The sequence below is a fragment of the Neofelis nebulosa genome, chromosome 2 (assembly GCF_028018385.1).
Source record: "Neofelis nebulosa isolate mNeoNeb1 chromosome 2, mNeoNeb1.pri, whole genome shotgun sequence".
NCBI lineage: Eukaryota > Metazoa > Chordata > Mammalia > Carnivora > Felidae > Neofelis > Neofelis nebulosa.
Genome location: NC_080783.1, coordinates 202340611 through 202352653, shown reverse-complemented (window position 1 = coordinate 202352653; position 12043 = coordinate 202340611). Strand labels below are relative to the sequence as shown.

At 51.3% G+C, this 12043-nt stretch overlaps 1 protein-coding gene across 2 annotated transcripts in view; it reads left to right on the top strand.

Moving 5' to 3' along the window:
* Positions 1-5602: 5602 nt before the first annotated feature.
* Positions 5603-12043, top strand: part of ARID1A (AT-rich interaction domain 1A) — a 70656-nt gene continuing 64215 nt past the window's right edge. For both annotated transcript variants that reach the window (XM_058718498.1, XM_058718497.1), the window contains exon 1: positions 5603-6808. In XM_058718498.1, coding sequence (XP_058574481.1) covers positions 5669-6808 — 1140 coding nt within the window. In that variant the 5' untranslated portion in view covers positions 5603-5668. The remainder of the gene's footprint in view (positions 6809-12043) is intronic.

The window sequence follows — 12043 nt, the reverse complement described above, 5'->3', positions numbered from 1 at the left end:
TTTTATAGGACTGCATGCCTGCTTCCCTCCATTTTGTCAGTGCTCACAGTTTTTCCTTCTCTTTCTCCCTCTTCCATTTAACTTGTGTTGGAGCGAAAGACTCCATTCCAGATCCATTCCAGAGTTGCAGCAAGAAACTTCCCCACTCTCTCTTTTTCCTATCTCAGTAAAATGGCAGTGAAGAAAGCTTTATGCAATCAGGCTGAAAGAAATACCCACCTCGAATATTTTATTTTCCTTCTGATGTTCTCCGCCACCCTCAGCTTTCAAAAATTTCCCTTGTAATCATTTTACATGTGTGAAATTTTCCTCGATTGGTTTTAAAGTAAAGCAGCCTACATTGGTTTCATATGGAAAGTCAAAGATAACAAACTTTTCCTGTTCCTGAGAAATAGGCTTCAATATTAAGATTGCTGACCTGATCTTCCCTTGGTAATCTTGTTGGTACTTAGCTTTCCAAATCTAAAAACAACTTGGTGTAGTAAGTACCAAATACAGCATCTTGAAGTTTCTCTTCTGATGGACTATAAAGTGGCTTTCAAGCTTCTTTGCAAGTAGGCTTTTCATCTACTATTTTTGTATCAGTTGGGGAATACAAACCTTCAGTGAGGCTCAGCAGAAATGTCCAAATTCCTGATCTGCCCAGTGGTTTTATAGAACTCCAGTTCAGGTATGTTTGTTTGCCTTTAAAATATTGTTAGTAGTTTTACTCTGTCGTCTCCAAAGGAATAGTTGGCAAACTCATCAATGAAATTTGTGGATAAGTAAAATGTGCATATTAGAGTGTACGAGTTGGTACCTATTTCCTCATGTTAGATTGAACCTGGGTGTTACATTTTGTTTGCAATCTGCCACAAACCAGACCAACGTGGATCTTTATTTCTGGTTTTAGTTTTTGGTGAGGTGATGGTGAGGAGCATTCTCATTCTATATTGATACAAAAAAAAAAAAAAGCAAGTTGACTTATGCCTAGAGGTATTTTTACAGAGCTACTCTTCTCGTGGGGGGAATAAAAAAGAAAGCCTCATGCAGAAATGAACATTTCTCAAAATGTGTCCCTTATTATTCTAAATGTAAATTCCTCCAAATTATTTTAAAATCTTGAGTGGAAGAAAGCATCTACACAAGCAGTCGTTGAGCGCCCGCCAGGCTGGATGCCTCTACGGTTGCTGCTGCTGCTGCTGCTGCTGCTGCTGCTGCTGCTGCTGCTTTAGGATCCTAGGTGCTGGGCAGCCACAATTTTACCGCTAAGAGCTGTTGAGCGCCATTTAGACTCCATTCCATTTTTCTCCGTGGCGATCCAGTTCGTAACTTACAGCTCCCGTCTGGGAGCCGATAATATAATGAATTGCCTTGACTCTTGCTTCAATCCACTTTCCTCGCTTAATATGCAGCCCAAAGTTTTGCTGCTCGCTGTCAGATGGTAGTGCTAGACTTTCACACTGCTCCCAAAGCCTCCGCTGGGGCTGTTTCTGAACACCGAGTTACAAACTTTAAGAAGCAGACAGCTCCAGACGGAAATCCACGCCAGGATTTGAACTCTGCTTCTGGCTTCCGTCAACTGACATAGTTGCCCTTTTGCTCAAACTCGCAGCTCCAGTTCGCACTCGGGAGAGCTCCGCTGGGTGTCTGATGCTTTGCCGCGGCGGGGACGCGTGTGAGGGCCACAACCCCGCGCTCCTCCGATTCCCAGCGCCTTATTCAGAACAGAGGCAATTCCTCCACTAGGGTCCTAAGGCTTAAAACGCCTTCCCCCAAAAGGAGTGAGGAAGGGAAGGAGCCGAGACTGATCTTTTGTTTGTTTGTTGAGTTTTGTATTTCGCACACTTAGGGGAAGCAAATGTCGAGAAAGGAAGGGCTGTTTCTCTCCCTGCAAACGTTTCTCTCTCTTAACAAACCCTCCAGGCCTCGGTTCCACATTTTGCAGTTGACTGCGTGGATTTTAATAGGTTGTTCTCTTATTCTCGGCCCAATCCATGCACACTGTACAAGCCAGATAAAATGAGAACATCCTCTGCCATTTTCAGTCGGTTTGTCCTGGCAGCCCTGCCCCCCTCCTTGGCTGCCGCAGCCGCAGGAGTTAAAGCAGCGCACAGAAACTCCGCCTGATCCTCTGGGCGGGAGATCCAGTCCACGTTTGCCAAGTGCTTTGCGGTCGGGGATGGTGATAAGAACTCTCTTGTGAGGGAGCGAGCAAGACTTTAGTCCGGTTTCCATGTCAACGATTCAGTCCATATTTGCCATCAGGCTGTTGGTGGCAGAGGCGCTTTCGCGAGGGTAGCGCTGTCCTAGTCCTAGTTCTCCAATCTGCGCCGGGATTCCTGAGCTGCCTGGGTGTGGGGTTAAAACACTGGGGCCGTGGGGGAAAAAAAACTCCACGGGGAGAACCCGCAGCCCCAAACCTGGGTATTGGAGCTCCAGCCAGCCACGTGCCCAGCTCCTCCCCTCCCCCCCCCCTTTCCCGCTGCCATTGCCCCTAGGGAAAGCTGATGGGCCAGTTTCTAAGAAAGTTCCCTTCAACTCGTCAGTCCCTGGGATAGTGGTGTGGGGCTCTAAAGGTAGAGGTGGAAGAGGACCCTGAAGGATTTGAGATTTTTTTTTTTTTTTTAAGTGGGAATGTAGAAATCCCACATTACCTGCTCCAGTCCAGGTGGATAGATTTTTGTGCACGTTACCTTATTGCTAGAAAAAAATGGTGGCTGTTTTCAAAACAGCGTGCTCACGTGTAGGAAAGGGATTTGGGCACTTTCCAAATTTCACAGCCATTGAAAAAAGGAGATGAGGGCTTTCTCTGGAGACAAATCCATTCTGGCTTCCAGATTTTCACTGGGTTCCAGGTTTCCCATTACAGTCCAGCTCTGAGGAAAATGGCAGGGTAATTGCATGTAAAAACTCCTCATTTGTGTGCAGGACTCAGGACTGTTTGCCAGCTCAGAAGCAGTTGATTAAATAGCCAAGCTCCATTTATGAGGCAGCCTATAATTTGGTTTCTAGGACCTAATGCACTGGGAGAGTAGTTGCCCCTGAGGACTGTGAGTGAAACCAGGGCACTGGCCCGTTCCAGTCAGCCAGATCCTGGTACTCCTTTTGGTTCTTGGCTAGAGGCGGAAAACCCACCACCACTCTTAGACTAACAGGAAGGTTTTTGCCTTTTTAGCGTAAGATCCTATTAAGTTTTCTTCAGAGTAGGAGTGGCTTCAGGTTTTTGGAATTATTCACAGTGACCAGTGGCATGGCCAGAACTTGTCCAAGGGGCCTGCGGGATCTGCCAGTTCTAAGATAATGGCTCTGTGGCTATGAAGTCTCCATTTATAAAATCTGAGGGGGGAAAGAGGCCCTGGTGTTTAGTGACTACACTGGCCTGGGCCTCTCCCAAGGCAGCCTGGGCCTGGTGAGGAGCTGGAATCCCCTCTGGCTTTTGTAGCCTGTCACGTCAGAGCATTCCAAGTCAGCTTGAGGAGGAAAAGACTGCTTGGTGCTGGGATGTGGTAGGGCCTGTAGATCTAGAAGTTTCTATGTATGCCTCTAGCTCGATTGGCATCTCTTGGAATATAATGGTAAACTGTGATGAATCTTTACACTGGAGGATAGAAAATAAATTTGGTTACATTTATTTTCTTTCTTTTTTATTTTTTTAATGTTTATTTTTGAGAGAGAGAGAGAGAGAGAGAGAGAGAGAGAGAGAATGGGAATGTGCGGGGAAGGAGCAGAGAGAGAGGGAGACACAGAACGTGAAGCAGGTTCCAGGCTCAGAAGCAGGCTCCAGGCTCTGCTCTGTCAGCACAGAGCGGGACACCGGACTGGAGCCCACGAACTTCAAGATCATGACCTGAACCAAAGTCCGATGCTTAACTGACTGAGCCACCTGGGTGCTCCTGGTGACATCTATTTTCTAAGTGACCTGTTAGACTGTCCCTTTTCTCTCTTTAAGGAGAAAATGATTTCCCACTGCGTGGCCGTCCCTCTTCTGCAGAGCCTCTTCTGTGGTCTGTTCCCCAGTTTTACAGGTATTGTCTCTGGAGACTGGCACTATTGGTCATTGTGGGCTAAGTTCTCTTGGGAAAACATTAGGGTTGGGTTCTCCTGCTGGAAGGCTGTCTTATGCCCCAAAGTAGCTCCGGTGCTTACCATTTCACCTTAGTGTTGGGATGATCTAAGACTGAGATGATCAGCTTGGTCTCAAACCCATTCTTCTAGTCTGATTCCATTGCTGTATATGATGCAACTTGATCACTTTTTTTTTTTTTTCCCCCAAGGCTAAGTACGCGGGTAGCTTTGGGGACTTTGCTACTTTTTAAAATCACCCCCCTCCGCCCCCTGACTGACAGACAGGGCAGTCCCCTCCCCTCGGTCTTACAATTCTAGAAAATGGGGAGAGGCGGACCTCACGCCCCCAGGGCCTTATGAGGCCCGGCTAAAGAGGGCTGGGGAGTGGGAAAACGGAAAGTCTGAACAAATGATCTGTCATTCCGTAGGGCTTGCAAAGGGTGTAAAATGTTAGGCCCTGCTCGCTCACTCAGCTGGGTCTTTAAGAGCGGGTTTGTAAAAGGCTTTGAAGAATAAAAGTGCTGTAGAGGTGCTAAGTAGCAGCCAAGAGACCAGGACCGCTGCCAGAGGGTCAGGCCTGGGCCGAGGCGGCCGCGGTCTCGGGCTCAGGCCAATTTTGCAGCCGCGAGTAAAGTTCACGCTGCCCGCTCCCCTCCGTACGGCCCGGAGGGGACCGACCCGGATAGGAAGGAACGCCAGGAGGGAGGCGGCGCAGGCTCCGGGGAGGCGCGGGCTCCGGGCCGGGTTTTCCCCGAAGCCTTCGGCGGCGGCGCTGCCGAGCGAAAGCGGCAGAGGGCCTGCCGCCGCCGCGGCTCGTTCTCTCCCCTCCTCCTTTGTGAGGGGAAGGGAGCGAGTCCGTTCCATGGCCTGCGCCCGCTCCGCGCTCCGGTCCGGGTTTGCCAGGCGGCCGCGACGGCGCTGGGTAAAATGGCAGTGCTGAGCCTCGTGTCGGAGTGAGGGGGACTCGGAGGAGAGTGGGGCGCTCTAGCCGCTCAGTCCGGCCGCCCGCCCGCTCGCTCGCCCGCTGCCGCGCAGCAGCCTCAGCTCGCGCCGCGGCCGGGGAGGGGAGGCAGGGCGCCCGGCTCAGTCCGCGCTCCGACTCTGCCTCCCGGCGCCCGGGCTGCTGCCGCGCGCCCTCCAGCCCGCCCGTCCCGGGTCCCCCTCCCCCCGCTCCCTCCCTCCCTCCCTCCCCGCCCCCTCCCCCTCGCCTCCCTCCCTCCCTCCCTCCTCCTTTCTCCGGCAGCAGAAAGCGGAGAGTCACAGCGGGGCCAGGCCCTGGGGAGCGGAGCCTCCACCGCCCCCCTCATTCCCAGGCAAGGGCTTGGGGGGAATGAGCCGGGAGAGCCGGGTCCCGAGCCTACAGAGCCGGGAGCAGCTGAGCCGCCGGCGCCTCGGCCGCCGCCGCCTCCTCCTCCTCCGCCGCCGCCAGCCCGGAGCCTGAGCCGGCGGGGCGGGGGGGAGAGGAGCGAGCGAGCGAGCGCCGCGCAGCAGCGGAGCCCCGCGAGGCCCGCCCGGGCGGGTGGGGAGGGCAGCCCGGGGGACTCGGCCCCGGGGCGGGGTGGGAGGGGGGGAGAAGACGAAGACAGGGCCGGGTCTCTCCGCGGACGAGACAGCGGGGATCATGGCCGCGCAGGTCGCCCCCGCCGCCGCCAGCAGCCTGGGCAACCCGCCGCCGCCGCCCTCGGAGCTGAAGAAAGCGGAGCAGCAGCAGCGGGAGGAGGCGGGGGGCGAGGCGGCGGCGGCGGCAGCGGCCGAGCGCGGGGAAATGAAGGCAGCCGCCGGGCAGGAAAGCGAGGGCCCCGCCGTGGGGCCGCCGCAGCCGCTGGGAAAGGAGCTGCAGGACGGGGCCGAGAGCAATGGGGGTGGCGGCGGCGGCGGAGCCGGCGCCGGCGGCGGGCCCGGCGCGGAGCCGGACCTGAAGAACTCGAACGGGAACGCGGGCCCTAGGCCCGCCCTGAACAATAACCTCACGGAGCCGCCCGGCGGCGGCGGCGGCGGCAGCAGCGATGGGGTGGGGGCGCCTCCTCACTCAGCCGCGGCCGCCCTGCCGCCCCCAGCCTACGGCTTCGGGCAACCCTACGGCCGGAGCCCGTCTGCCGTCGCCGCCGCGGCGGCCGCCGTCTTCCACCAACAACATGGCGGACAACAAAGCCCTGGCCTGGCAGCGCTGCAGAGCGGCGGCGGCGGCGGGGGCCTGGAGCCCTACGCGGGGCCCCAGCAGAACTCGCACGACCACGGCTTCCCCAACCACCAGTACAACTCCTACTACCCCAACCGCAGCGCCTACCCCCCGCCCCCCCAGGCCTACGCGCTGAGCTCCCCGAGAGGTGGCACTCCGGGCTCCGGCGCGGCGGCGGCCGCAGGCTCCAAGCCGCCTCCCTCCTCCAGCGCCTCCGCCTCCTCGTCGTCTTCGTCCTTCGCTCAGCAGCGCTTCGGGGCCATGGGGGGAGGCGGCCCCTCAGCGGCCGGCGGGGGAACCCCCCAGCCCACCGCCACCCCCACCCTCAACCAACTGCTCACGTCGCCCAGCTCGGCCCGGGGCTACCAGGGCTACCCCGGGGGCGACTACGGCGGCGGGCCCCAGGACGGGGGCGCCGGCAAGGGCCCGGCGGACATGGCCTCGCAGTGCTGGGGGGCTGCGGCGGCAGCAGCGGCGGCGGCAGCAGCCGCCTCGGGAGGGGCCCAACAAAGGAGCCACCACGCGCCCATGAGCCCCGGGAGCAGCGGCGGCGGGGGGCAGCCGCTCGCCCGGACCCCGCAGGTACACAGCTGAGTGGGGAGGGGGCTGGGGCGAGCGGGGTCCGGGGAGTGGGTGGCGGCTGCGGGGAGCAGGCCACAGCCTTGGGATACCCCCAGTCCGGGGCCCCCACTGCTGGGGAGCTGCCATTGTCTGGCTCTTCTCTTAAAATGGCTGCCTGTCTGCCTTCCTCTCCTTCCCTCCTTCAGCCTTTGTGTGGGGCTTTCCCTGAGGTGTTTGCTCCCCTTCTCCCTCCCTCCTGGTCCCCTCGAACTCCGGGGGTCTTCAAGGGGGTGTGGGGCAGAATGTGCGGGGAAGGGCCTGGCCGGGGTTGAGGGGGGTGCTGGGGGCTCAGGTTAGGGGTGTGCGGTGTTAGGAGCTCGGGAGTGGAGTGAACAATTCTTTGCTCACCTGCCGCTCCTCTCTGCCCGCCCTCCTGTCTTTCTCTAGGCCGTTCCCCATCTGTGCGTTCAAGGAGGGGCCCCTCGGGTTCGGGGGTACCTCGAGGGAGGGCAGGGACCTGCTTGGGGGCAGCTAGAGGCCGGCTGCGGTTCACCCAGGGCAGCCTGGGCCATCTCCTGTCTTAGTCTCCGTCGGCCCAGTGGCCTGGGCTTCTCCCTGGAAGTGCTGGTAAACAGCTGAGTGATTGGAGTAGTAAGTGCAGATTGCTTTGGTTTGGGATTTGAATTATGGAGGTAAAATCCTTCTGTCAAAGCCAGGAGACAGTTGGTCTTAGGTTGACATCCTATCTGTGATCTGATTGGCTCCCCATCTCCTGCTCTTGGCCATTTATAATTGCCTCTGATGTAATGGTACAACAATCCTGATGAGCTCATAAACTTTTACACTCTGCTTTTCTGCCAGTGATAACCCAAACCATCGCTGCCACTATCTGCCTTTTATTCCAGAGCTGAAATTGGCTGTGACCTTGAGGAGGGAGGTTTAAGCAGCAATACTGTATCAGCAGGAGCAGAGCCCCAGACAGGCTGCCCTTGTTACATTGTGCCGAAACAAAAGAGGAGGCAGTGGCATTTTGCTTGTACCTTGGATTTATTTTGCTTGTTATGTTTTATGCAGCCTGAAATAGATTCTGTGTTGTCAGAACAGTAGCTGAGTTTTTCTCTACAATGGGTTTGCTGTTTGTTTTGGTTTTGTGACTTTCCTGATGGTATAAATGACTTCTTTGATGGCTCTGAAGATGCATTTGTCTTGAGTAATTTTGACCCTGTTCGCTTTGCAGAATTGAAATTATTTTACTGGGGTTTTTATCGAGTGACAAATGTGGGATCTTTATGGGAGGGGGTAGGAGGAAAACTTTTATTTATTTATTTTGAGAACTGGAAGCTTTCTGAGAGAGAATTTCATATTAGGTTCAAGTGTTCTGTTTTAAGGACGACTGGCCTCCTTCTTTGTTTACATGTTGAGTCTGGTTAACACTTTCTTTTGTTAATTGAACTTTGGGAGAGCAGCTCAATTTAAAGAGAAGCCGATGTCTTTCATGATCCTGTGAGGGACTTTCTCCTAAAGGCCTGGTTTGGTGAAATTTATCATTTGTTCCTGAGATATCAAAAAGGCTAGTTTTGTATTTTGTCATCTGTTATTTTAGAGCTTTGAAATAGAGGTCGATTGTTTTTTTCTTTGCATTTTAAGGTATGTTCCATTCCCCCCCCCCATCTTCCAAGGTAATAAAGATACCACCTATAATGATACTTGATATTTGCTTAGAAATGACAACTTTAAGGTACATTTTTATGCATTCTGTTTTATTTTAATTTTGCTCTTCATACCTCTTCATGTTCTGTTTCAGTGCTTTTGTCAGGAGTCCTGTATCTTTTCAAAGAGGGGGAAAGCTCCTTTCATGCCCCCCGCCCCCTGCCCCAGCAGTATTCAGTTGTACCTTCCTGCTATGAGATTTTGTTCACTGATTAGTTGTGTTCCTTCCTCATTCTAGAACTGCTTTTCTCTTCTATTAAGGTAGGAATTTTGAAAACAGTTGTGTTAAATGGCAGGTTTAGAGTGCTGTGCCTTGACTCCACATTGTCCATAATGTTCTATGTTTGGGCAAGAAACTGGGAGAATTTTAAATTGAATCTCTAGTGTCTAGAGGATGAGCTTAGTCTTAGCAAAGAGAACATTCTCTTGTCTCTGGACAAGAGACATGCTACATCTTTTTTCCCTTGAGGGGAGGGGGGCTGAGTCATTTACCTTTTGTAAACTATTAGAGGAGTACATTTGGGCTAAGTCAAGGTTCATTTAAAAGCAAAAATTAAAGTTGAAAAATAATATTCAGGCAAACACTTTGTTTTTGGGGGGTATAAAACCAACTCTTGCCATATAGTGATTTTCAGTCATTAAACGAATATTTGAGCACTTCCTTTGTGCTGAGTACTATGCTGTGTGCTGAGTACATGGTAGGAAAATAGATACAGTCCCTGTTTGGAAGTTTGTGCTGCCCTTGGGTGAATTTTTGGTTTCACTTTTAACATCACCATTCCTAGCACTTCATACAACATAGATTCCTGTTCAATTTCATTCCAGTTGCCCTGATGCCCAGAGAATGGGCTAGTGAGCATTCACTTGTGGAAGAGACAGTGCAACTTCCAGTTTTGTGGTAGTCTCTATGAGGGATGTAGGTGGGTAGATTTTGATAGGAATTTCTCTTTGCTACTTAAGGATAAACCTCTTATCAGACCATGATGCCTTATTCTTAAGCATTCTTAAATAATGGGGTCTTGCTCTGTCCCTTTCTTTCCTTAACTGAATCTTGGATTAAGACTGTTTTGCAGAGAATTGATGGACATAGCTAAGGTTGTAACGTTCTCATTTGACTCTGCCTTTATGAAATAAAGATTAGCTGAGTGTTTGTATTGTGGCTCTGTCTTTTTCACAGGAGCCGGAAGATCCCAGCAGGCAAACTTTCCCTTTAGGGCTTTCCATAAGTAATACTGTATCTCAAGGTGTTGAATCCTGCTACTGATGAGATACTTTTTAGTCACCTATGCACTTGAACCTCATGTGAAGCGTTTTATTGGGGATGCTTTTAGCTCTAGTACCTTGAGAGTAGTACCAGCTCATCAAAGTAAAAAATGAAATAGAATATGTAGTCTGGGATCAAGATGGATTTGATTGTAGAAGTTTGGCTGTTAGTTCTTGCTATGGAAATATCAGATGATATTTCCAACTCCTGGGAAACAAATACAGGCATCTTGGGCTTATTATGGGAATGCCTACTGGCAGAAATTCTGGGCTGGCTAAAATACAGGACTCTTGGAACTCTCTCAAGTAGGAGGGACCAGGAAAACCACACTGAGACGGCACTTCATTGTGAGGGCTTCATGTTTCTCTACTGTCCGTGAGGGAACTAGGGGTGATGGGGGTTGGGATGGTTGCAAGAGAAGAGAAAGCATCAGGACCAAGGTTGGCTTCTTTGTATTGGGCCCTGCAAGGACTTTTTAAGGTTCCTTCCTTTGTGTGTGACACAGAGCAACCAGTAACCATGACAAGTGGCACCTACTGTAATAAGATGTCTTGGATTGCATTAAACATTCATCTGTTGGATTGGCTCCTGTAGGGTGTGATGTCTGCAGCAGGCTTTAGCAATGAGGTTAGTGGACTTTTTTTTTTAATGTGGAAATAGGCTAACAAAGTAATGGTCAGGACCCTTTCCAATCCTCCCCCCCGCCCCTCTGCCGTTGTATTGATTGGCTTCAAATCCCAAAATTCTAGAAGCAACTGAAATGAACCAAGCAAATATATGGTTAAAATACGGTATTCAAAATACATTGGCACTGAATAGTTCTTGCCTGCAAGTGAGCTGGGATACCTTGGTCTCTAACATGGAGTCCTAATTCCCATGGCTTTTATCTCTGGGTTTCTCCTTGTTTAGATTGGTCATTATCATTATTGATGCACACTGAGTTGTGTGTGACATAGTGGTGAGGAGTAAAGAGTGCAGGATTCAGGAGGAAGAGGCTTTGGTTCCACATGCAGATCTAGATTAAGCTGTGTGATTTGGGGCAAGCCACTGACCTTGGGTTTATTTTCTCTTCATCAGTAAAGTGAAGTTGGTGGACTGTATGGCCTTCTTCCTCTGTGATGATACGCATTGGGCTGTGCTTCCATACCTAACTTGTTATGAAGGCAATTTCTGCCTGTACATTGACCAGTAGGGGTCTTGAGACCATCTTTCTTCCCTTGGGCTCGAGGAACTCAAGGCTGTTTTCTCTTGAGGATTTACAGGAACAAGCTCTGAACAGTTGGGTACCACAGTGGTCTGTGGCCCTTTACAGAAAAAGCCTTACCAGACTATTTTGTTTTGAAACTGCTTATGTTTGTCATTAGTCATTCCACCTGGCTGGTGGTTTTAAAACACTAAACATTAATTGAAAAATTGGGCAGATTTCATTTTTTTTTTAATTTTTTTTTTTTTAACGTTTATTTATTTTTGAGACAGAGAGAGACAGAGCATGAACGGGGGAGGGTCAGAGAGAGAGGGAGACACAGAATCTGAAACAGGCTCCAGGCTCTGAGTGGTCAGCACAGAGCCCGACGCGGGGCTCGAATTCACCAAGATCATGACCTGAGCCGAAGTCGGTCGCTTAACCGACTGAGCCACCCAGGCGCCCCTGGGCAGATTTCATTAAAGCAAGTCTTGAAAAATAGTTGCCTCAAAATCTCTAAGAGGGGATTTTGGGAGTAGATTTGGAGTGGGGTAGGGAGTGGATAGTCATAACATTAACACTCTGCTTCTCTTGGGGGGATAGGAAGGTGGGGAGAGGTAGCATTAAGTTCTCCAGACTCTTCAGGTGTTTGGGCAGGTCTAGGTCTGGTTTGGGCAGTTGGTTGTAATCTGAGTGCCTGAACTTGCCCTGTAAGTTTTGCTGAGAGAGGAGCAAAAGTTCCTGAGACTGGAACGGAAAAGCTAAGCATTGCAGGGTCAATTTCATAGGCCTATTGCCTTTTCTCATACCCTTAGTTTTTTAAACTATGTGGTGTGTTTTGCAAGTGGTCCTGGAAATGCTATTCTTTCCCCTTCTCCAGCACACCTGAATTTCCATTCTTTCTCCTCCTGGCTGGATAGTTTAGAAGTATAATTTAGGCATCTTAGAGGTATGCTAGAAGGAAGAAGCTTCCCTTTATAAAAGAGGAAAAAAGGGAGAGGAAAAGGTGTTTGATAATTCTCTGCTTGACACAGCAGCTCCTTCCTCTTCTGAAGGAACCAAATGTTTCAGAGCTTTGTGTAAATACTTGCTGAGCTGT